This window comes from Cyprinodon tularosa, unplaced genomic scaffold (assembly GCF_016077235.1).
Source record: "Cyprinodon tularosa strain WSP-4 unplaced genomic scaffold, ASM1607723v1 ctg229, whole genome shotgun sequence".
Classification (NCBI taxonomy): domain Eukaryota; kingdom Metazoa; phylum Chordata; class Actinopteri; order Cyprinodontiformes; family Cyprinodontidae; genus Cyprinodon; species Cyprinodon tularosa.
This window is the reverse complement of record NW_024038856.1, coordinates 744,420-770,694: the sequence shown is the minus strand read 5'-3', so window position 1 is coordinate 770,694 and position 26,275 is coordinate 744,420. Positions and strand designations below refer to the sequence as shown.

The 26,275-nt window shown below is 39.7% G+C and overlaps 1 protein-coding gene across 2 annotated transcripts in view; it reads left to right on the top strand.

The window, feature by feature from the left end:
• The window catches only part of slit3 (slit homolog 3 (Drosophila)), a 283,239-nt gene that overhangs the window by 230,456 nt on the left and 26,508 nt on the right, over positions 1 to 26,275 (top strand). For both annotated transcript variants that reach the window (XM_038286679.1, XM_038286681.1), the window contains 12 exons: positions 466 to 540; positions 3,332 to 3,475; positions 5,936 to 6,079; positions 8,928 to 9,091; positions 12,928 to 13,060; positions 14,268 to 14,336; positions 14,437 to 14,508; positions 14,633 to 14,704; positions 19,207 to 19,278; positions 19,358 to 19,440; positions 19,521 to 19,601; positions 21,146 to 21,270. In XM_038286679.1, coding sequence (XP_038142607.1) covers positions 466 to 540; positions 3,332 to 3,475; positions 5,936 to 6,079; positions 8,928 to 9,091; positions 12,928 to 13,060; positions 14,268 to 14,336; positions 14,437 to 14,508; positions 14,633 to 14,704; positions 19,207 to 19,278; positions 19,358 to 19,440; positions 19,521 to 19,601; positions 21,146 to 21,270 — 1,234 coding nt within the window. The remainder of the gene's footprint in view (positions 1 to 465; positions 541 to 3,331; positions 3,476 to 5,935; positions 6,080 to 8,927; positions 9,092 to 12,927; positions 13,061 to 14,267; positions 14,337 to 14,436; positions 14,509 to 14,632; positions 14,705 to 19,206; positions 19,279 to 19,357; positions 19,441 to 19,520; positions 19,602 to 21,145; positions 21,271 to 26,275) is intronic.

Sequence of the window (26,275 nt, the reverse complement as noted above, 5' to 3'; positions counted from 1 at the left end):
TCACAATAAATTATGTTTGTTTGACTTCACTCAGGTTGGTCCCTGTTTTAATGCTGCGTCTCTGATTAGAAGGTTTCCCCCTGAGCTGAGCTTTCACTGTCGCCCTGCATGGCTTCTGCAGCCCACACACAGACACAAAGTCCATCCTTTTAGCAGCACCTTTTTAGTACAAATTACCTCAATAAAGCAGATGTCTGGCTTCCTATCTCCTCAACAGTTTTTTTCTGGGCTCAGGGCAATGTGGGTATTGATGACTACATAGAAAAGATTCATTGCTCTCCTCCTCTCCTCCTGCTCTGCCTCCACATTTTTATTTCTTTGTCGTTCTCTTGTTTTTTAGCTGCATCATAGTTCAGACCCCTCCTTCCTGCCCTCTGCGTGTTTATATCGAAGTCCTTGATGCATGTAAAGCAGTTTGTTTCATGAGAAATAAAAATCTAACTCTCTCTGCCCTCTTCTCTGCAGGCGGTTAAACGACAATGAAATTACCACCCTGGAAGCTACTGGGACTTTTAAGAAGCTGCCCAACTTGAAGAAAATGTATGTTTATTCCAAAGTGCAAAGATGTTTTTTCTTTATCTCTTATTTTTTTTCCTTGCTCTAAGCTGTGATTTTTTTTTTCTTCACCCATGCATGTTAAGTGTATAATACGCCCTGAACTTTCCAACGTTTTGTACTGGTCCAAACTCAAACATTATTTAGAGTTTTTCTCTGTTGGTTTGGCTCATTTCTTGAAATTACATTCTCAAAATAACTCTGGCAATCCTCCTGACAGTTGTTCACAACAGAATTGAAATTCTCACGCACTTTGTCACATTTCAAATGTCTTTGTACATGTTTAAATGTACAAACTACATGTACATTTGGCCCAGAATTAGCACAGTTAGCCTTACTTTAGCATAACTCTGAAATGGAAAAATTCTGTCGATGTAAACTGATTGGTTGCCTCTCAGTCTAATGGTTTTTCTCTGAAACACAACATTAGTGTATTTTCCTTATTTGAGTCAACACATGCACAATAATGTGTTCAAATACCAAAATAAATCCAGGTCATGATATCATGAATACCATGTACTCTATGAATATATGATAAATTGATTAACTGACAGTCAGGTCACACTAGAACTTGACGAATTAGAAGAAGTTTTCCGCATCTGAAACAGGACAGGTGCTGTCCATCATTGTGATTCGATTCTCTATACGTATAGAAATGTGAATATAGAGCTTCATCCAAACTGTTAAAGCTTCTAACCATGCAGGCAGAGACTAAGTATATGTGGTGGTAGAATAGGGGGGAGAAGTTTAGGGATTATTGAGACATGCACGCAGTTTCTACCCACGCTGCATTGCAAGGGAAAATATCTACTGTGACATAGATGAGAATATGTGGCCAGATAGACGACACAACAGGCTTCTGTCTTGCAGGCTGATAGATACAGGATGGTGGCCAAGAGGATAACGTACAGGAGTGGGACCAGTAAAGTAACAGGCCACCCATAAAAATTGTTTTTGTTTTCACCAGAAGCCTTGCTGTTAGGATTTCACTTACATTTTTTTTCTGTAACTTGAAGTAGTATTGTATAAATAATAATTGTCTTAATTTCCTTGTGTGCAGTGTTGTCAGCTCTTGGCCACCCCTGTTGATAAATTCTATAACCAGTTTTTTACACTAACATGCTGTCGGCTGCACAATGAGAGCAGTAATCATATGATTGATGGACTGGGTTAAAATGAGGGACATTTCAAGGTCTTCTGCCACAGTGACAAAACATGTAAACATCTGACTTTCAGTGCTCACACAATGCCAAAATGGCGATTTATTTTGGAGGCACTGACAATCTGTATGACATAGAAACTTCTTTTTGACTGTTTTGGTAGGGAGATGAGTTTCTGCCGATTAACAGTCTGTTGTGCCAAATTATCCAGGTTGGTTTTTGGAAAAGCACCAAAAGTGGTGAAAACATCTAGCCCGTTTAGAGAAATTACTTGAATATTTGAGAAGAATCATAGCATTTTTGGTGCCACTGGCGATTTATGTGGGAAAGAATGAAGTATTGCAGGAAAAGTGAACAGTTTTGAAAGAGATATGAGCTTTAGCAATGATCTTTGAGTTTTGAGAATGTAATTTCTGTTTAATGAGCCCCAAATACTGTGAAAAACTATAATAGGTTGAAGGAAAACAAGGTTTAAAAAAAAAAGTATTAACAAAAGCACGCCACCGGTTTTAGATTTTGAGTGTAAAAGATGGAAGCTGTCCATCACAATTTATTATGTCTATAAAAGTCCTAGTAAAATACACTGAAGAAGTTCAGGGCTTTGGTTTATTTTTGAACAGAGCTTGTATTCCCTGGTCTGAAAAGAATATGAATAGCAAAAGGAGAAAACAAACATGTAGAAAGAAAAAAGATTTAAATGAATGTGAGAGGTTTATAGGAAGAGCTGCTGGATGAAGGAGGAACACAGAGAGGGAGAAAAGCTGAAATAAGGGCCGAGTAAAGCAGCCATTGATTGAAAAAAAGACCTTCAACTCAGATTTACAGTCAGCCCCTATCTGCAGCCTGAGAGTGTGTGCAGGTGGGAGTCTGTGGGGGGGTTGTGTGTATGTGTGTGTGTGTGTGAGAAAAAGATAGAGAAAGATGGAGCAGAGACGAGTGTTTGATTTATTGGAGAGGAAATTGCTAACCATCTAGCAGCATCACTGACAGTATAGATTGGCCTGATCTCATTTCCATTTTCCTCCTCCCCCCTCCTCCCACTCTCCTCACACCCTCCCTGCAGTTTGCACTGCTTTAATACATTTGACTTAATATTTGTCTGCCTCATTTTGTTTTTCATTCTTTCCTGAACTTTTTAAATTGCCCGCTCTCCTCCCGATCTTCCAAGGAGCTGATAAGAGGAAAACTGCAGCCTGGCCTACCTGCCGATGGGTATCATTTGAACTCATTGTTTCCCCCGGCCAGGCTCTTTCTTCCTTTCACTTTCTCTCTCTTTGTACGATGAAGGGAGGCTGCAATCGTTTTTAGTCATTTGTGACCATTTGTCCAATATACTTTATGTATGCAAGCCCGCCGTTTCAGTTTTAGTGGCGGCTTCCTGTGTTATCGAAAGGACTCCTTGTAAAAGGAAAGGATATTACAGGGAGAGATTTGGGCTTACATTAATTAGCTGAAGGGACATGATTAACTGCTGCAATCAAACCGAGGGGAAGGATGTGAGCTTATCTTGTCCCCCAGTTTATGAGAACAACTTTATTTGCTGAAGCAAACACAGGCAGTTAAAAAAACACCTGAGTGTGGAAAGAAGATGACGTGTTTTGGCTCTCTCTTTGCAGAAACCTGAGCAACAACAAGCTGAGGGATATCCGTGAAGGAGCCTTCGATGGAGCTGGAGGAGTGCTGGAGCTGCTGCTAACAGGGAATAAGTTAACGGGGCTGCAGGGACGTATGTTCAGAGGCCTGAGCAGCCTGAAGACCCTGTGAGTGTCACCACAGAGCTGTGTGTGTTGGGAGGGTGTATGCAGTAAATCTGTTTGCAGCGCTGAATTTCCCTGTAACTAATGATAATTAAATCGTTACATTTTATTAAGAAGAACTGGTTGTGCTTTTATATTATATGGCAGCAGCTGCAAATGGAAAATTGTTCTATTCCAGGGAATCAGGAAAGCTGTGCAACAGCATCTGAACAGGTTCAAATATACATTTTTAGACCCTAAAAGGTATATAAAGATAAACTGTATGGTTTATTGGTTGCTTCTTGAATCAGATCTACGATTTTTTTTTTTTTTTTTTTGCAATTTCTTTAATTTATAATGTTTATATAAACTGGGGTTTGACAAAGCTACAAGTGAAGTTAAACACTGACAAGGTCAAAAGAAAGAAATAGCAGAATTATTTAAGTCGTCAAGTTAAAAGTAAGGAGGCTAACTTGTTTCACTTATTCTTATAATTCATGTCATTTTCAACGTGAAATCATTACAGATTTAGAAAATCTTCAATCTAATGGACAGAAGTTGAGCTTTTCACTCCAACATAAAAAAGCTTCTGACGTCTTACACCGGGAGTGTTCAACGTTTTCCAGACCAGGACCCCCAAACTGATGGCGATTAGGAGCAGGGACCTCCTATTTATATATATATTGTATAAAATAGTGTTATATCAAATTGGTCATATAGTCACTCTATTACAGATGGAGTAATGTAACGAAAGTAATTTCACCCAAGTATTTCTGATTCTGATTCCTGGTTGATGGGACAGGTGTTGTGAATGAAACGGTGGCCAGCTCTTAAGAGTGTCGCTGAATGTGTTCATTGATGACTGAAAGACAGATTCTGCCTCCATTTATCTGTTAACTACAGTTTGTTGAATTCATGTTAATGTGGATTTAAAGACAATTCAATTAGTTGTTAAATTGCAGGGAGAAATATAAAACAAAAAAGTCTGATCAACCAAAACTTTCACGACCCCCATGCAGTACCTCCATGGACCCCCTAGGGGTCACGGACCCCCTGTTGAAGACCTCCGTCTTAGACAATAGAGATGTTTTTGGATCTTTTATCACACAATATACCTATGAGGAAACTTTTATTATTAAGTTTGATTATAGATTTAAATTTTTGGAAGCTGAATGTCACATGATCATTATATCAACCAGAATCAGCCTAATGAGGGGCACGCTCTTCCTATTCCAAAGTGAGGTGGTGTGTGTGTTTTCTGTAATGACTCTGTAATGCTATCATGTACATATATGCGGACTAATGACTCTCTAATGGCATCATGGCTGCTCCTGTATTATGTTAAGAGGGTCCTGCTCCAGTAATAGCCCTGCTAACCTGGTTAGTCTGTCCCAGAGATTGCTAATGCTAACTAACTCACTTACGGTCCCACGCGGCCGCATGTCAGGAGCTAATGTCATATTAAAGTCTGTCATGGCCGTCCAACAGAGGCTGCTTTGGATCTACTCCCTCCTGGTAATCAGGACATCATGGCTGCAGTCCCATTTGTTTTCATTGATATTTGGTTGATTGGATTTCCTCCAAAACATAATCATCTCTGATTTAGGGTTTGCTTTGTCCTTAGCTAACCCCAACTATTTCAAATATTATTCAAAAAGTTATATAAAAAAAACATTACAAATTATACAGACTGAAAAAGTATATTTTTTAAAAAATCCATATACTCAACAAAGCGGATCAGTTGCATGTAATAAAATCTAGTTTATTACCATAAGATAATTTCTTCAACCACAAATGAAGCAGAGAATCAAAAACGAACCCAGTAAAGAAATTTCTGCAACTATTCAGATTAAAGTTTTTCTGCTTTCTCTTTATGGTGTTTTAAAGAAAGGGTTTTGTAACCTTTTTAAAGTTAAAAACCTAATTTAAGTTTAGTAGAGGGAAAAAGACTCCAAACTGCAGCATGAATGTCTCTGTGATTATAAACTGCAGCAAAGCCGCACAAGGCAAACAGAAATGCTTATGCAGCCCAACTGGGCAGAATCTCTGGAGAGATTCTACTAACCCTAAAAATTCTCCATCCTTAGAAGCAAAGAAGCTTACCTTTCAGTTCCACACATAAATACCTTATTAAACTAATCATGGGAATGTTTTTAAGTGTTTTTCTGAATCATTAGATAGAGATTCTTCATATTCAAGGGTAGTTTGAAATGATCCAAATAAAAAGATCTGGACTCTAACAGCTTGGCTAGTATTCTTTGCTTTAAGGCATCTAACGGGCTGTTTCATAGCTGCTCATCCAACTACCTGATCATTAGAGCTCATTAATGCATTAGATGATCTGAGGGTTTCAGGACATCATCTACTGGATAGTTCCACCAAATCTAAAGTGTTTGTTGGTCATTTTTAAAATGCTAGATAAATATGTGTGTGATGTCAGATCTGGGATGTTTGTAGGAACTGAAATGAATAATGTGTTTCCAGCATGCTGCGGAGCAACCAGATCAGCTGCATCGACAACGGTACCTTCACGGGTCTGAGCTCGGTGCGTCTGCTGTCCCTCTATGACAACAGGATTGCCAGCATTGCTCCTGGAGCCTTTTCTACCCTCCATTCCCTGTCCACCATGTAAGTCTGGATCAGCTGCTTAATTCAAGCCTCTTTGCTCTCCCTTTTGTTTGTCTTTATTTCTTCTCTGGTTGGGATTCTGTGTCTCTCACACAATGATTCACCGCCTAGTACATGTGCACATGTTGTTCTCTGGAGATCCTCATCCTCACAGATGCTCTTCATCATTATGGAGCATATTGGCTGTGATCCCAGACATTTATTATCAAAGCTGCAGGTTCCAGCATCTGCACACACACTGACGGTTAGACTTGGACCCGGTCTGGACTGGCAAGATTGTTTTTTTCCTCCCAAAGATGAGCACACCTGCTGCAACAAAGAGCTGCATTATGGGATGCCATATTTGCCTAATTGAAGTGTTTGGGTGGGAGTGTTTGTGGAATGTAGAAGGATGCTTTCATTAGACTGATCAGTGGTTTGGGCTCAGAAGAAAAGGACCGTTTGCTGTGTGAACCTTTGCTCCCTCAATCGTCTGAGAAACCAGATGAAAAGTTGGTTAGTAATTAATTAGATCATCTTCATCAGCTCTTGGCTGGTTTTAGTCTGTCTTTATTCCTGCTGCTGTTTGTTCATTACAATGGAGCAAGAGGAAAGACAAATGGGGACAGAGAGGTGAAGAATAGCAAAATCATCTTTGTTTTTTTCGTCATTCATTCGTTACCTTCTGCTTCTTTCCTTCGTTTTCCAATGTCGTACCTTCAATGTTAGTTTGGCTCCTTTAAATAAAAATATTACAGCCCATTTCTCCTATCTGCAGCAGCTTAATACCAGCTACATTGAATGCAGCATTTCGATGCATTGATGCTCCTATTTCTCATTCATATCTTACTGAACAGCAGCTTCTTCAGGAACAAGGACTGATGTTCTGTCTGGAGCTGAAGATCAGAAACATTTTTTATCTTCAGTAAAGTTTTCACCCAGGAAAATGTCAGTTCTTAATTTAAAACACTCGATTAGATGGGAAGTATATCCGACCAGAACTCCTAGAGTGCTCTGGAGTGTTGGCTTAGTGGTTAGAGCACTATGCTTGTGCTTGGAGAAGGTTGCAAATACCCTGTTTGATCCCCACGGCCTCCACTCTGGGTTCCTGAGCAAAAACCTTTACCCCGCACTGCTCCACACAATGGAGCACATGGACGCACACATTTTAATGGCGGGTATTAGTTGCAGGAGTCATAGAACCATTTAGTAGAGACCATGAGTAGAATATAGAAACCTACATTATTTGGACAACAAACAAGGCGTTTTCCCAACTGCGAAAAAACATATAGCACAATGGATGAAGATAAAAAGCTGTACATATTTTTAACTCGTAAAATATTATTTTTTCATGGTTTCAAATAATTATTTTTGTTGCCTAAACTGCAGATGAACTTGTGAATAAATATGTTTTACTGTCAACATCAGATTAAAGAGATGATTTAAAAAATCGAGATATGTCTAAATGAAGCCAACTATTCCACCATTTATGTAAAATCCCATGATTCTTCTTCATGTTTCCAGATAAATGTCTCATTTATCCATATATCTGAGTCAGAACAATTAGATTTCTTTTAGGGATGCACGATATTGGGATTTTGGCCGATATCCGATATGCCGATATTTTAAAACTCATGTAGCCGATAACCGATATCGATACCGATGTTGAAGCTGGACAAAAATAAGTAGTCATTGAAAATAGCAGTTTTGTTATCCATTTCTGACACTTTGAAAAATAATATACTCAAATATATTTTCATATGCTGATATCAAATTGATTTTTAAAAACGCGGTATCGATCTATTTTACTTTCAAAATCTCGTGAAATTTCATCGTTCTGTTACAAACTCTCATGATATTTTGCAAATTCTTGTGAGATTTTGTTAGTAAAATAGATCAGTACGGCGTCAATATATCAACATATAAAAATATGGCAAAATTTCTTGAATTTTCAGGGGATTTTGTAGCATAATGATGACATATAGCAATATTTCATTAGTAAAAGAGATTGATATGGTGTTTTTAAATGGCAATATATCAGCATATGAAGATATTGTGATATTTTAATGTATCATCATTTTTTCCCTCGTCTTTAGAAGTTTTTAAATCTGTAAAAAAGAAGTTTTTGAGGAAAAAGAAGAAGTAGTGCTTATTTAATTTTTTTTTAGACTTTAGAAAATTAGAAGCTGATCAAATATCGGGTTAAATATCGGTGGGGTGGCCGATGTCCGATATTCAGTTTTAAGGCCGATACAGGCCGATACCGATAGTGGGCCGATTATATCGTGCATCCCTAATTTCTTTATATTCTCTTTTTTTTGCATGTTATTTTTCATACAATGTGAAATCAGTAATGTGATTGTGGTAAAAGATGCTGCAGTCATGAATTCAAGAGTGATCCAGCCGATGCTCCTGATTGGCTGCTTTTACAATTTTCACTTTAAATGGATCTGAACAAAGTGGATGCAGGAATAATATTTTTAAGAGAGGAACAAGTTTAAAGAGGGGATATTAAAAAAATGAATAAATTGAGCTGATAACCTTTTCATGCATTCTCTGTTCTTTACTAAATGAATAGAAATAAGCTATAACCTTTCCTCTCTTCTCTTCGTCTTCTTCTCTTTGTCTCTGATCCGAATGTATTCAAAGGCTACAAAATGTTTTTTGTTGTTGCTACAAAAACATCCAACCATTGTTAAAACTGAGAATGGCCTAAACCTTCTTTTATTTGTGCTTTTTGTGATTTTCAGTCTATTTGGAGTTCTGAATGTGAAACAGGCGGCAACTTGAATAGATTGAATTACAGGATGACTTTTTCCTTAACCTTCTGGTGACCCTCCTCTGCATCCATGCTTCATTTCTCCCACAGAAACCTTCTCTCCAACCCGTATGTGTGTGACTGCCAGCTGGCCTGGCTCGGTCAGTGGCTGAAGAAGACCAGAGTGGTGAGTGGGAACCCCCGCTGCCAGAAGCCCGCCTTCCTGAAGGAGATCCCCATCCAGGACGTGGCTGCCCCTGACTTCACATGTGATGGTGAAATGTTTATCCTCTCCGCAGATATTTTTGCTTCCCTTCGACTCTAGTCAGCACTATTGGAAACATGTTTGTAAACTGTGGTACAACCAGCTGAGCTCCAGGAGAAATGCAGCAAACATTGGAGATGAAACTGAAGTGTGAGAGGAGGTAAAATTTGGCGTTCTGCAGCCATTGGTCCTCTGCGGACCTTAGTCAGCAGTGAAGACAGGACTTAAATGTTTGCCTAAGAAATACTTATGGATCCCAAAAATTAGGGGTTAGGTTGTTAAAAAAGCTTTTCACAGGTGGAAAGAAGTCTGAACTGCTCTGATTAAAGCTTACTCATTTGTAAAGGTAAGTTATCATAGAAGGAAAATTTCATTTCAGGTGAGTCAGATTAAAATTTCGATTAGCTGGTGATAACAAAAGGTTCAAAGTCTTTAAAACCTCATTTAATTAAGATTTAACATTATACTATTATTAGGAAACTCAATTCAATTTATTTATGTTCAATGCACATCATCTCAAGGTTCTTTACAGAGTCAGTTCAATCAATTGTTTCCAACAGACTGGTTAGAAGTTTTTTATTTAAGGAAACCCAGTTGATTGCATTAAGTAATTGGGTTTTGCAGCATTCCCTCCTCCTGGAGGAGCCTTTATTGACACTGAAAATCACTTGTATTGTGTGGCTGAATTTGCAGCAATCTCTCATACCGAGCATGCATGTAGGGACAGTACACCCATTAACAGGAGGAAACCTCCAGCAGAACCAGACTCAATGTAAGCACTCTTGTAAGCACTCATGGGAACCATTATTGATCCTCACAGCTACCTATGAGTCCCCGAAATGTAGCATAGTCATGGGAAATTGTCCCCACCAGGTTACCAATACATTGACATTCTTATCTGACTGTGCTGTAGGTAGTGAGGACCATGTTTGCGTCCCATTGACTTCCATTGATTTCCAACCCTTTCTATGCACTAATAATGACAATAACCCTAAATCTAACCATAACCAATGCATACCTCACCTGAAACTTAGCTATTGGCAAAGAAATCAATTAAGGACCAGCAAAATCTTTTCACTTTATAAAAACCGGTCCTCAATTTGATGGTGAAATCAGAAAAATTGTCGTCTCTCTCTGATGCCTAGACAGGAGTACAAATACAGGCTGGTGTTACTGCTCAACAGTGCGCCTAGCCAGATGGAGCAACTATGAGGAGGAAAAACAGAACACAAAGTTAAAAGTTGAAGTAACAAATAATGCAATATGGAGAATAGAAGGAGAAACTTGCAGGGATAGGGAAAGAAATTCTATGTCCTCAAGCAACCAAAGCCTATAGCAGCATAAGTATAGAGAGACCAGAGTAATCTCAGCCATTCTAATTACAGGATAAGCTTGATAAAAAAAAATAACTTCTAAGCCTACTCTTACGAGTACACAGGGTATCTTATTCGCAAACTAAAAAAGGTTTGGTTCTATAAGAGTGGAACCTGATACGTAAAAATGTATGCTTCTGATTCTACTTTCAGAAAGTCTAGGAATCACCATCAAGCCTTCAGATTTGGAGTGAAGTATTCTGCTAAGAACAGCACACCACCCATCCATCCATACAATCGCTGAACACTCTTTACTTCCTAGTCCTGCTTTCTTCTCCTCCACAGGTTCTTAAGTCATTACCCAGGGAATGAGTTTGAAGAGTAGTTTTCTTGGTTGCTTCAGACCTTGATGTTCATTCCTGCATCTTGTACAAACACATTCACATAAATCTTCTTTCAGTCCCTCTCAGCCGTTCCAACAGTTCATACCACCCTCAGCTTTAAATCAGAGCTCTTACAGTCTCGACAGAGGTGACTAATGTCCAACTTTAAATCTTCCTCGTCCTACTGAAGTATAAAAGTAATGACATGAAGGTGGAGGGCAGTAAATCATTAATGCAAAGTGAAAATTAGGGGGTTTGTTTGACCTTTCCTTTATGGCACACCACTGCTCAGGTTGTGGAAATCAGAGATCTAGATCAGTAGCAACATAAAATCAATGATGCTTTGGCTCAGAACCAACCATCAAATGTTTGAAGACATCCTGCCGACGCCAAGACAAACAAACTGTTCCACATAACCCCCTAAGCTGAGGCCTTCTCACTTCTAGGAGGCACACAAAGACTCTACAGGAGGCAGAGGGACACACACACACACAATAGTACTCAGTGTGGCACCTATTTTTAGCCAAGTAAAATGGTCATTAAGGTGTCCAGATGCAGCCGGGGGAAAGGTAAAGTTAATTGAATTTGTGAGAAGATATTTAGCTCACATTTAGGTGTTAGTTCGATTAGCCGCGTGCAGAGTGAGTAAGCCCCGGGCTGCACCTCTCTGTGGACTCCATAGCGACATGCAGTAGATTAGACACACACATTTGCACATGCATGCATACATTACATGACCCTTCTACCCGTCCCAGAAGCGCTCATTTACTCGACATTAAGAGATTAGCTCAATTATAAAACTACAAAGACAACGTCAAAACAACCACAGGACACAGGAGAGAGCTATTAGACATGCATCAGTCTGCACACATGGAGCTTTCCTTAAATGCATGGTGAGGACCATTTGGCGGGTTGAGGGTTTGATTTCCGGCTTCGACACACAAAACAACACTGAAAATGTAAAGAACAATTTGTGTGTAGCTGAACAATTTTGTGTGAAATCATAGTGAAAATGCTCTGAATGGCAAATGAGCTTAGTGAAGGACTGAGCTATTTACATGATGGCATTTTAAACACAGGGACTGACAGACCCAAAGGTTCACATATGGGATGGCTAACTCTCCCTTTTTGAACTACACTCAAGCTCAAGTTCCAGTTGTGTTATGATTGGCAAGGCTTCCAGTTCTAATTATCATTAATTATCTTTTACCTCAGCTTGTTTTACTTTAGAGAACATCGCTGAGCTGCTTACATTCAGCACATCTCCATCAGAGCTGTGCTTCTGTGCTCATGTTTGATGCAGGAAATGGAAAAGCCTCACGCCAAGAACAACACAGCTTCCATCTCTGATCCTTCTTATCAGAGTCCTTGAGTGATTGCAATCACTCTGTGTCTGTGTGAAGTGTATGATCATTGCAGCCAAACAAGTGAAGAAAATATAAATAAATCTAGACTATAATGTCAGAGCAAAGATAACTTGCCTTACCCAGGCACAGTAGTCCTCTGTGGATTTTACATCCTAAACCCCAACAGACACATTCTATACCAACCAAAATGACCATTAGAAGTAACAAATATGGCTTATAGACCTGAACAGACCTAAAGTTTTACTAACTATCCTCCTTTTTCTCTTTCACATAAACCAAAAGTAGGGAAACCTAAGAGACAGCAGCAGCTTAGCCTAAATGTCAGCTTTTTCTGCCTAGATTGGATCAAAAGGAATATCTTTATTTTGACCTTGACATTTCATAAAGGCATTTATTAATTGAGATAAAATGAAAACTTTTCCAGAAAAGGACATATGTTTCCCACAGCTGGCTGCATATATGTGCCAAATAAGTGTTTTTGATGTATTTGTCTGACTCTTTAAAATACTGTTGAAGATGTCTCATTACAAATTTCTCAGCGATATATTTCATTTAATGCTCAGGTTGTAGGTCAGATGACTTCACAGCTATTCACTTAACATCTGCTTGTTTTAAAAGCATTAGAAATAAAAATGACCAAAAATCAGAGTCCCAGCTGAATTAGCTTTTCCCTTTTCAATTATTGTATCTGCTTAGTGTCTCTGTATTTTTCTCCCTTATTCCTCTATTTCTCCCCTTCTTTTTGGTCTCTACTCAAACATTTGTCTTCTCTACTCTTTCCAGGTGCTGAGGATAATGGCTGTCTTCCTGCATCTGGTTGTCCCGACGTCTGCACATGTTCAGACGGAGTGGTGCGATGTAGCAACAGAGGGCTGCATGCTCTCCCTAAAGGCATTCCCAAGGACACCACAGAGCTGTGAGTCCGGGGTGCACACACTGAAATACTCACAGGCTTGTTTTTTTAGGACAAACAGAAAAAGACATGAAAACTCGTTTCACGGCTGAAATGATGTTGGTCCAGTGCAGAAAATTAGAAAACACTGAAAACTGAACCTCCAGCAGTAATAATGAATTATTGCACTCAAAGGCATAACCACAAACAGACAAGCAGAGCTCTGTGGCTGTAAAATGGGACTAGGCTACAGGGTCAATAGCAGTGATTAGGTATTGATCAAGCTGAAGAAGACACTCCATCATGCTGTCTACATGACCTACTTATGACCTGAGGGAGAAGCAGGACGCCACTGGATCATGAAATGTGGGAGCGTCCCTGTGAGCATCAGTGAAACTCTTCAGTCTAAATTTTTCATGATGGCTGGAAGGTGAAGGCTGCTTAATTTTAACACAAAGATGGTTTCACTCAAAAACAGCACCAGATTGAAGATGATTTCAGACAGCACTTAGCCTTGTTCCCTAAAGACTTGGTAGTTGGACTCGTGGTCTGAGCCTCCAGTCTAAGAAACAGATTTTATATCATGTGATGAAGTGTGAAAGGAAGCTGGTATGACTGCAGCTGCTGCTCAGGTTTTACTTTGAAACGTTGAGGTTGATACAGTGCAGTGATGATGGTGGATTATAATGGCATGTCAGTGGAACAAAAACGGTTCCTGTTAGCTGAACGCTTCAAAATAATGACCACTTTAATGTCACCACATCTCAACCCTGCTTTAAATGAATCAGGATCATTTCAGAACAAAATCAACAAAACTTAGCCACATTCTCACTTTGCTTAAATAGCTGCAATGTTACAAGGGAACTTCCTCCTGAAATTATACAAATAAAGATACTTCCTGTCCTCATAATCTAAAAGTGTCCAAATCAAAGCACTCAATGTTCAACGTCCAACTTAATCCTAAAATAAATTTTAAAAAGTGTTAGAAATGCAGTAAATTAACTGTTAAGTTATTAAAAATTGAAATATGGTTGTTATAAATGTTCTAATTTACTCTTAAAAACTTGTTGGTTGAAAGAAAATAGCTCTGAATATAGATTTTCCCCCTGGTGTATAAATTATTTTTGGTTCCTCCAACTGTTAACTTCCTCCTTTAACACCCAGCATGAACCTCTGAGCATAATTAAGCCTAGAAGGTCTGTATTTGTGATCCTTGCCTTTCTCCTGCCAGGTACCTGGAGGGTAACATGCTGTCCTCTGTTCCTAAGGAGCTGGCAGCCCTGAAGCAGCTATCTCTGGTGTAGGTACCTTTCTTATGCAGCAGATCACCTGAATGCCTGCTGGTTTAGGACTCAGTGGTGTTTGCATGTGTTGTTCTGAGCGAAACTGTTTGTTCACAGGGACCTGAGCAACAACAGCATCAGCACAGTGGCTCCGTATACCTTCAACAACATGACACAGCTGGCCACACTGTAAGTTCCTGAAGCAACATGACAGAGTTTTTAGAAATATTCCTGTGATAATCAGGTTGTAGACCATACAGGTTGTTTTATTTAGAGATTTTTGATGCTATATATGGGTGTGTGTTCCTTCCAGCATCCTGAGCTACAACCAGATCCGCTGCATCCCACTCCACGCCTTCGATGGCCTCAGGTCTCTCCGTCTTCTGTGAGTAGCACGCCTCCCCACCAAGTGCTGCAGTGGATTCAGTGTTCTGTATCCTGCCAGGTGTCAGGATATCACAGGGCCACATCACACTTTAATAATGTCTCTGATGTCAAAGCAGGTGAAGTCCTGCTCAGAATGCCCATCACTTGTTGTTTTAGGGAAGAGAAGAAATAGTCTTTCCATCTGCATGCTGTGGCCTTTCTCTGTCCACCAGCATTTCTTCCTCCATCCATCCTCTCCTCCTTTCCTCTGCCTCCACCCAGGGTTGTATGTGATGAATCGACTCTCAGGCTCAGTCTCTCTGGGTCATCCATTCGGTTGTCCACCCTCTGTCTCCTGAAACCCACATGCCTGCTTAGACACAGCATCCATGTGAATATTACTCTCTGTCCGCCTCCACACATCATCCCAGATGTGGAGACACTAAACAGTGCAAGAACACACTTCCTTAGAGAATCTACTAAATCAGTTGGTTCTATATTCTACATATAGTTTGGCTTTTACTACAAAGATTGCTTGGTCTAACCCTAATCTGTTTATAATTTATTTTGCAAACATTTGTTTGGGTGAAGAAGGTGACCCAGATTCTGCACCTGCTGTGGAGGAGAGCCATCATTTTAATTTCCTAAATCAAGAAAATAGAAAAAAAGCTATTCTGTTTAATTTGTTTGAATAGAATATGTTAGTATTTGGAATAAGTGATATTCAGTTGCCATTTTATCAAAACATTTTGTGATAAGTCTTGTGTTGGGTTATGGGCTTACATCACAGCCTGAAAACCAACCTTAAAATGCCACACTTTACTACATATGTGCATTTGGAGTTCAAATCTACAATATTTAAATGCCACAATATTTCTAAATAAACTGAGATTCCCTTATTAGAGGAATCATTCCTAAAGTAAGAGAAGGGTTCCCAAACATCAAGCAAAATGACGACTTTTATCATGACCATCTTTCACCTCAGTAACAACAAAATATTACAGTAAAAAAGCTATTATTATCAATATTCCTGCAGTTGTATTTATGAGCTAAAGGGATGCAGATAAATATACTAAATAATAATTCAGTTTATGTATTTAAGGCTTTTATTGTGAAGGTTTGACAGAAGTTGAGTCCAGGTTGTTTCCTGTATTTAGGTCATAAAATATGTTCTCATCGAGCTGCATCAAGCCTGTTCTGAATATTATGGCTGTGCTACAGAGAAAACCCGATAGCCTAAGCTGGTTTTAACAGTCTAACCCAGCTGATTCCAACCTTCCTGTAACACATCCCGAGGGAGACGACCAGGAGGCATCCGAATAGATGCCCGAGCCACCTCAGCTGGCTCCTTTTGACATGGAGGAGCCACGACTCTACTCTGTGCTGCTTTCGGGTAACTGAGCCCCTCACCCGATCTCAAAGGGTGCACCCAGCTACCCTGCGAAGGACACTCTTTTTAGGCCGCTTGCATTAGCGATGTTTTCCTTTTGGTCATTACCCAGATCTCATGACCATAGGTGAGGTTGGGAACTTAGATTGAACTGTAAATTGAGAGCTTTGCCCCCCCGACTTAGCTCCCTCTTCACCACGACAGGTAACCCTAACTCGACCATGGCCTCAGATTTGCAGGTGCTGATCCTCATCTCGGCTGCTTCTCACTTGGCAGCGGTGCATGCCGAAGGTCCTGACTTGTTGAGGCCAGCAGGACAACATCATCTGCAAACAGCAGAGATAATATACTGAGGTTCCCAAACCAGACACTCTCCGGTCCCTGGCTGTGCCTACTGTTCTGCCCATATTCCCTTTTATCCCCACTGTTTGTTCAGTGGGAATAAAAGCTAATATCATTACAGATTGTCCCACCTGAGCTGTGGAGCTCTATGTAGCTCTACCAGAGTCACCATGGTCATCCGTACTCCTCCTTTAATTAATATTCCCCTTTTCAGTCTGGGTGGATGTACACGTCTTGGTAGATCTGCAGGCCAATCTCTCTCTGTGTTCAGATGATGGATTGAGTTCTGGGAGGTGTTCAAAGCTTGGGATGTTGTTCTAAAACCTAGCCCTGATTTGAACTGAATGAGAACATCCTCCCTGGTCTTTTTGATGGTTCTTGGTGGTTATAATGCTCTAGTTTTCAAAAGTTCTCTAAAGAACCGCTAAGATTAAGACACACAGAGCTGGACTCTGGTTCTTTGCTTTAGGTTACACAGGGCTTTTATTTAGGGGTGTCGGAAGGTGAAGGGGCTGTATAGAAAAACACACCATTCTTTGGATTTTTATTGGTAAAATAAAAGGTAAATTTCCCTTCTGCGTCATGATCACAAACTACTCTGTGTTTGCTCGTCAATGATTCAATCGATGTCATGAAGCTGATTGGGGTTTTTCATTGGCAAACCTTAGATGCAGAACTCTGAGGACTGCAGCAGTCGCTGTGGTGCAGTCTGTTAGAGCGTCCATAGATGATGTTTCAAGAAAATAAAGGGGTCAGAACAAAGCTTCAGCTCCTATTGTTGCTTAGAGCAGAACTTGTCTGTCTGGCCCTCTGCAGACAGCTTTGTTTCTGACCTTTTCTCTGTGTATCGACTGTATCTCTCATGAAGCATTTCACCTTGGAGAAGTTTACTGGTGACTTTTTGTATTCTTTCATGCTTCCTTCCTTTCATTTTAGTTGATGTTGCCGTGGGGACTGGTCCCTTAATGCCCCCACATAGCAACTGGTTGCCAGGCAGTCATCACTGTCACTTCCTCATTACCCAGAAGCCCCTGTGGGCGAGGCTTGTGCAGAGCTGTTAGACCACCTTACACAAACACACACACACAGCAATGCTTAAAGACATTAGGAACCGACACAAGCACACATTGTGAGAAACACGCACAGACAAATGTTGCACAGTGGCGCATGCTGACCTTCATGCACACATGGACACACACACATAGAGCTTAGTTTCCAGTAGTGCCAGTTTGATAGCTGTCCCCTGCCACGTCCCTCTGCTCTAATGGAATGTGAACTAGTTTCCAGCAGGCAACACACTCAAATGGACAGACACACACTCTGCTGTCCTCAGAGACAAGACCTTCAGACTCCAAATAAAACACAAACACACATCTAGAGACGTGAACACATAAATGGAAACCCATACGACAGAGAAGTCCACACCCTAAAAGAACTTGACTGGTTCAGACACAAAATCAGCTCAGGAGACCCAGTCCTTTCCAAAAACTAGCAGTTACCCGACAACGAAGATGAGCCCTCCGTTTGTTCTGTTGTTTTCTTCATGAATATTTAACGTGTTTTAATTATTAATAAGGCTGATTGTATTATAAACCCAAACAACATTACATGCTGTAGTTTGAAGCTTTGGGGGTTTGAAATCTGTTGTTTAGAGAATGTTCATCCATTCCTCCATCCATCAGTCCATCCATCCCTCCATCAGACCGTCATTCACCCTTCCATTGATGTGGATCTTAACTGTGGACAGTCACTCTGGACGGTCAAATAATTTATATTTTCATCATAAAGCAGCTCTTTTTATTTCTGCACAGTTTTGATAATGAGCAAAAGAACAGTTTAGTTTGAAAAGTATGCCCCACCCCTATCCTTCCCCCATTGACAAACCTCCATATGCATGTGATAAAGCATAAATCTCATAATAAAAGTAATGGAAAGATATCTGTCTAGAAGAAATACAGCCAGTTTCAAATCAAGATTCAGTCCAAAGCTTTCCTCCTTGAGAAAGTTGGTCTGATTTACATGAGCTTTGTTCGTTCTTTGGTCATTCTTGTACTTCAGCTCTCTCTTTTCTTCCTCCTTTCTGACCTTTTAGGCTGGTTTGCTGTAAAGTAATGAAAGTGAGAAGAGGTATTGCAACTTTCCCTTTATTGGCCACCAGGCTTCTCTGTTTACAAAACCTGCCGTTCACACGCTTTGAGAAAACACCCCTCATTGGGAAACGCTCTTAGTGGCTGATTGGAAGCTGGAGACTCGACAGAGTGAACCCTATTGGCATGGGAAAAATTGTGTTAAAGTTAGAAAACTCTGCATTTATTTTAATCAAATTACCTCTTCTGCCACACCATGAAAAAACAAAAACATTTTTCTTAGAGAGATTTTTTAAAAAAGGTATGGGGCCTTTCAGGATCAATTTTGGCCAGATGGTAGAAACTGGTACCGTACAAACTATATGTTTCAGAAAAACAATGTCATCAAACAGCTAATAGGATGGACCTTGCCATCAACCATGTAAGAAATGAGTTAATTGGGCCTCAAATAAAAACTAGCAGAAAAACCCTTGGGATCAAATGGAGTGAACCCTTTAGTTTGTTTAAACATCCAGCCACCTGATGAAGCTTGAATTACAGGTGTGGACGTATGACTATATTTGAACCTGGCAGATCTGTTCAGTTCCATATTCATTCTTGCAGAAACATTAAGAACCTGATAATTTATCATTGATCCGTGGGTCATCCAGACTGTTTTCTAATGTGCTTAATATCCGTGCCTCTTGTTTTCTGTGTTGTTAGGACTCTCCATGGCAACGACCTGTCTACCATCACTGAAGGAGCCTTCAGCCACCTGACCTCTCTGTCTCACCTGTAGGTTCAGCACTGTGTAGTTCTCTCTGTGTTTAAGATGTTTGATTAGTGCATTCATGTGTCTTGTCCTTGTGCTCAGGGCTCTCGGGGCCAACCCTTTGTACTGTAACTGTGACTTACGCTGGCTCTCTCAGTGGGTCAAGGCCGGCTTCAAAGAACCTGGTAACAAATCAATATCCTATGAACAAACCTGTAAGACTTTGTCCATGTCTGAATCTGATCCATCTTCTATGTAACTGTAGGCATTGCTCGCTGTGCCGGACCTCCTGAAATGGCTGACAGACTGCTGCTCACTACGCCACTCAACAGATTTCAGTGTAAAGGTGAGATTTTTTGGATCTGTTGGGTACTGACATAATTTTAAGGTACCATTTAAAGTAGCCAGATGAAATTCCAGATTAACTCTGTCATGTCGCTCTATTATTTGACTTGCTGTGTGGTTTAAAATTTATATTACTATTAATTCTTTACTCAGTAAAGCTGTTTGCTTTAAACACACGTCAAACTGAAGACACCTTCACACCCCTTGAACATTTCCATATTTTTCTCACAAAAACTAATTTAAATATTGAAATAAGCATATTTTTGAACTCCTCAACCCAAATCAAACATGAGGCAGCTTGAATTCATTTAGAGTTTCTCTGTCGGGATCACATGGAACAGGTGTTTTGGGGTATGACCAGCTTTGATAATCTCCAGAGGATCTACTAGGATTGCTAAACTTCAGATCTTTCCTCGGGTTCTCAGTTTTTAGGTGTGGACTTTGACTAGGCCATTCTAACCCATGAATCTGCTTTGATCTAAACCATCTCTGGGTGGATGTTCAGAGTGGCTGAACTCCAAACATCCAAATCTCAAATCTTCTGCAGCCTCTAACAGGTTTTCTTCTATTTAGCTCCGTCCATCTCAGGTTTGAACAGCTTCCCTCTTCCTGCAGAAGGAAAGCACCCCTATAGAATACTGCTGCCACTGCCATGTTTCACTGTATAGTTGACATGTTCATATCGAGTTAGTTTTCCTCCACAGACTGTCTCTTTTGATCAGATCACCTTCATTTTTCATTTCCAGTTGGAAATTTAGCTTCAACTGTGTATTTCTTTTTGCAACTACATCAAGCCCAAATTTGTTAAGCCTTTAACTGAAAGTTCTCTTGTGGAAAGATTATCCCACTTTAATTGTGAATTTCGCTAAATGACTTCTAAAGGCAAGTGGTTACACTGAGTTTAATTTTGGGATGTCACAGTAAAGGGCTTAAATACAACTACTAGTGACTTTTTTGTAAAAATGCTAAAAACTCTAAATTTTCTTCATCTTTCCATTGATGCACTAATTTTGTTAGTCATTAAAATCCCAAAGAAAAACCGGCTGTTGTTTGGTCATGCTTTAAATAATTCTATGTAGAATCCCTCTTTTATTCCCGTGGAATAGAATAGAGAACATCAGACAGACAGCTAGGTTTGCTACAATCTGCTACTGCAGCTGAGATGAGAGGAAACAGGCCTGTAACATTACAAGCCTCATTGCCTATCAACTATCTAACTTGGTGGAATAACTTTGGTTTTTAGTGATAGTTTAACCACATTCACAAAAACAGCAGAAGAAAATAAAGTGCTAGTTCTATTCTCCATGTATTTCACAAGATACTAAGGTTTGTATTTTTATGTATCTTTAACTATAAAACCATTCAAATATATTCCCCCTTACACTTTGCCTTGTTCTTGTCTAGGATCTTTTTGTTATGTCTCCATTAACCAAAGAGAAGAGCCTTTAGCACAACATGACTAGAAATATACAGCTGCTACTTCCCTTTGCCCTTTCTCTGTCTCCCTGGGATCACCCCTCATCTGTTCCCCTCCTTAATAAACAGGTCCTGTGGATATCAGCCTGATGTCAAAGTGCTCCCCCTGCTTGGCGGCCCCCTGCCGGAACAACGGCACCTGCGTCTCTAATGCTGCAGGATCCTACCACTGCACCTGTCCATATGGATTCAAGGTGAGAAGGAGAACATTCTCAGGCATCGCTGTTCAAACATTTTGCTCTGTGTGCAAAAACACATTTTAAATTACAACACCAACATGTTTTATTAGTAATTATTGTTTGCCTGTTTAACAATACTTTAAATGTGCAATATTTCAATGAAACAAAGAATGAAAGAACGGGTTTAGCCTCTAAGCAAGTTTCCTTCAATCATTTTTCATTGGATATACTTAATGCAGCCCAAATTGAATAAAACTGGCCTCAGAGGTAGCAGAGTAGCAACTAGTACTTCAATATGTATTCAATTAAACTAAAGTGGAACCAGACTTCATTTACAAGATTGTGTCTTACTATTATAATTAATTATATTACAAATGTGAAAATATAACTGTATAAAATAAATTTTTTAATAATTTTTTGGCATTTTCGCCACCATGTTGCAGTACTCAAGTGGTGATGTCACGGGGTTGGTCGGCTCTGTAGTTAGCAGTTTAAATACATTGATAGTACCAGCTACATCTCACAACTGTAAAACAGCAGATGTTTGGTACGATGAAAAACGAAGCTGAAAGACCACTAGAGCTTCTAAATGCCATTGCTTTTGAGTCCATTCACTGGGACTCGAGCCATGGGCCTATTCTGCAGAAAGACTTGAGGGTAGAGCAGCCCCACGTTCTACAAGTAAAGGTAGCCATACTTTATAGGGATGTTACTCAAGAAGAATGTAAAAGTAATATGTGGTAAAACTACTTAGAAAAGTATTTGTATTTTACTCGAGTACTAGTAACAACCCATCTCTGAAAGATGAACGCTGTTTACATTTGAGGTGTTATTAGTTACTAGGCAAAAAAAAAAAGCCAAACATACCAGAGAAGGAGATGAGGAAAAAATCATAGAAACTGGCCTACTGTTCAGTCTGTGCTATATCTGATACGTCAACCTGGAGATGCGGTTCCACATTCTGATTGTAGATTCTAAGTTTTTAAGCCAGCTTTTCAATACTAATATAGCTTTCACTAATTTATCACATTAGTTGGAGAAACACTTTAAAAAAAAGGTGGGGTGTTACCATGTAGATGTAAGATGGCTAGAGTGAAGGAAAGGTCTTGACTTTGTCTAACAAAAAAAATATATTAACTCTCCCTTTTCCCATGATTTCTAAATTGGAAACACCATTTATGGTACTTAGAAAAAGGAATATGTGCTTTATTGAAGGAATTATATCACAGTTTTCTCTCAGACTGTCACAGACTGAACGAAGATGACAGAAACTCCCATTTTAGACTTGATTTCTTATGTGAGAAAGTCAAAATTAGAAAACTATTTTCACATGATTTTATACCATCCTGTCCAAAATAAGTAAAAACAGGAAGATTTATCACATAAGGCACCAGATGTTGCTTGAGATGAAAATATTTTCCCCACAACGCAAACAGTGCATGTTTTTAAAGCCTTTTCATCATGTTTGATTTTGTCTCTGAGAGAAATGGACTTTCTGCATTTTCCTTCTCAAACCTGCAGCCAAGAATAATATAACAGTCACCATGACAACCTCTTCTGCCGCTCAAAAGATAATGTTTGATTTGGGGACTTTCAAAGTAAAACTAGTACTATTTCAAATTAAGATTCTGGTGCTTTGATTGCTGGGACTGCAGAAAAAAATTCAGCAAATTCAGTTATATTCTAAATATGCTGAAACAGAAATTTAAATGTGATTTCTTGTTGAAACGTATTTTTTTTAAGCAAATTAAAGACTAGGATTTACATATGTTGAATTATTAAAAGCAAGAATTAACATCCCCAGTATTACTACATAATTGATCAACTGAGGAATTTCATGTCATTTCAAAATAAAAAATTATTTATATTATTTTTGGTTTTCATAATGTCTATCTGTGTGCTCCATCAAATGGAAGGAAACATTTATTTTGGCTGCTAAAAGCACTAAGTTGAAGCAACATCGTCATTTCCTCAGGAATCGTTTCATATAAGGTTAGAAAAGTAATTTTTACAAGGATAAACAAACCATCAATCAGCACACACAACTTTTTTAAATAGGCTTTCTGGTCTAAGGAATTACATGAAAGCATTTGAAAAGTGTATATTATTGCAGGTTGTGCAGAATGAATGAGACAACATGGGTTTTGTTAGCTATGGTTACTAAGCTATGCTTTAGTCCACGCAGCCTCATATTTGCCAGGCTAATTGTTTGGAGTTGCAGGAAACAAAACTCAGACTATAATTCATGTAAAACTCCAATAAATATCTTACTTCAGCTCTGTCACTGATTTATTGCTACCATTAATCTTTCTGATTAGGTTTATCAGCTCCACGGTCCTCTGTTGTGGATTTTGGAAGAACTGCCAAAACATTTTATCAAAAGCAAAACTTATATTAGCTTTTTTGGAAGCCGTTAAAGTTTAAACCCAGATGTTTGTGCATGTTCCTCCTGTACCTCCCTGTACCAGCTGCATGTACCTGACCTTCTAGGTCATGTTCTGGTTCTGGTTTGTTTCAAAGCTAATGAATGCTGCCAAACAAAGATTAAATTTGCAAAAAATGTGGGTTTGCTTTAATACATTATTCCTTCAAAAGGTCCTCGATTGGCAGGTCTGCATTATTATTATTTACCGTATTTTCACGACTATAAGGCGCACTTAAACGTCTTTTTTTTCCCTCAAAATGTGCGGTGCGCCCTATGGTGCGGTGCGCCCTATGTGTGTTGTAACTGCGACTTTTGAGACCACCTCATTGAGGAGATGATGAAAGAGTGGCTGAATGTAAGGAGACCAGGTGTTTTTTTTCCACCCCTCACCATCGCTGTTAATATGTAACTCCATGCGTGCCCATCTCACAGCTGATGTGAAAAACATGGGGAAACAAATTAACCCTGTGCTCGCTGTTCAACCGCTCGACATCAGTGTGAACCGGACCCAGCAGGTGCAGCAGAAGCAGCGAGTTTACATGCAAAGTCAATGGTTGACGCGGGTATAGGCACAGCAAAAGGTCCCGCAGCGCGTTTTGGTGCAGCACGTCGGGAGCGTTTAAGCGCTGCTGCAGCTCAGATGGAAAAATTTAAGTTTTGCTGCTGGACGCGCCGCATCAACCAATCAGAGAAGCTGATCTGGGAGCTGGCAGCGAGACAGACAGCGCTCTGATGATATTAACGCAAATGAAAAGGCTCGGTGGATGCGTGGCTGAGGCAGGTGTATGTGAGAAGACTAGGTGGTTTTTTCCACGCATCACCATCGCTGCGTGCCCATCTCACAGCCGATGTGAAAAAAAGATGAATCATATTAACGCTGTGCTCGCCGTTATCCCGGGGGTCTGACAAAGGAGCTTCAACCGCTCGACATCGGTGTGGAGCGGCCGTTCACAGTAAGGCTGCGAGCGGCGTGGGAGCGATGGATGACAGACTGAGACCACAGTTTCATGATAAATGGAAGGCAGCGCCGGGCAGATTACGCCACCGTTTGCGGATGGATTGTAGATGCTTGGACTACTACGTGTCTGCTGGCTCTGTTGTTCAAGCTTTCGCAAAAGCCGGCATTATTTCTGAGGAGCTGCGCTGCACGGAAAGTGACTGACAGCGCAGAAGGGGAAACTGGCATGTCGGATTTAGCGCAGCTGTTTAATTCAGAAACAGAGGATGAGGACTTTGAGGGGTTTGATTAATACTCTGTAATAAATACTTGAATAAAGCACAATCATACTCAATTTTGCTCCCGCTCTATTTTTCTACCTGAAAACTTAATTCAACACCAGCCTCTGGGCCGCAGCGCATCAGGGCTCACCTCCGCAGGTGTTTTTTCATCTAAATACTCTAAATCTTTTTGAGTGAGAAAGTCCACCTGAAAATTTAATCATTGCAGTCAGTTCATCCAGATTATTATCCTGCCTATGTTTTAAGTTAATTTATGCGTCAATAAACGAAGAAGAAGGGGAAACTGGCATGTCGGATTTAGCGCAGCTGTTTAATTCAGAAAGATGAGGACTTTGAGGGGTTTGATTAATACTCTGTAATAAATACTTGAATAAAGCACAATCATACTCAATTTTGCTCCCGCTCTATTTTTCTACCTGAAAACTTAATTCAACACCAGCCTCTGGGCCGCAGCGCATCAGGGCTCACCTCCGCAGGTGTTTTTTCATCTAAATAATCTAAATCTTTTTGAGTGAGAAAGTCCACCTGAAAATGTAATCATTGCAGACAGTTCATCCAGATTATTATCCTGCCTATGTTTTAAGTTAATTTATGCGTCAATAAACTGTAGCAGAGGAGTAATCGCAGCCCTGTGTCATCAGCGATGTGTCTCTCACGGCTGGTTCCCAGGTTTGAATAATACTTTGTAATAAATACACCTTGCAGCTTTATTTGCTGTGATCAGTGGGAATAAAGTAGTTTTAATATGTTTTTAAGTGGGAAAATCCACCTGAGAGGACATGTACCTTTATATAAAAAACGCGCCCTATAGTCCGGTGCGCCTTATGTGTGTGTTAAATACAGAAATGGCACACATAACTGAGACTGCACCTTTTAGTCCGGTGCGCCTTATGGTCGTGAAAATACGGTAAATGATCCTGGTGTTGTAGCAGATTTACCAGACTGAACGTTAGCCTTGCATCAATAATATTTTTAGTTCTTCATTAAAGCAGTAATGATCACTGCAGCAGAGACTTTTAAAATAAAAATATACAGAAAGAATCATTAAAGTAATATTAATAAATCACTAATATCAGTAAATATCATTAAAGAATCACTAATATTTAACATTATTTAATCGTAGTTATATTCAGTTGTGGTTCAGACTGCACATAGCGAAGCTAGGCATTATTACCATTGCTAGAAAAAGAAAAAAAGGAAAGGAAAGTCCTTAGAAGACGCCCTTAAAAATAACAACTGGTCAATAGACTGTCAGATTTCTTGAGCTCAGGAGAAAACCATACTTACGGAGTAACTGATGGCTACTAGTTAAGCTCCCTCAGTTCAAATCTCTGGTGTTGTGTGATGACACTGACC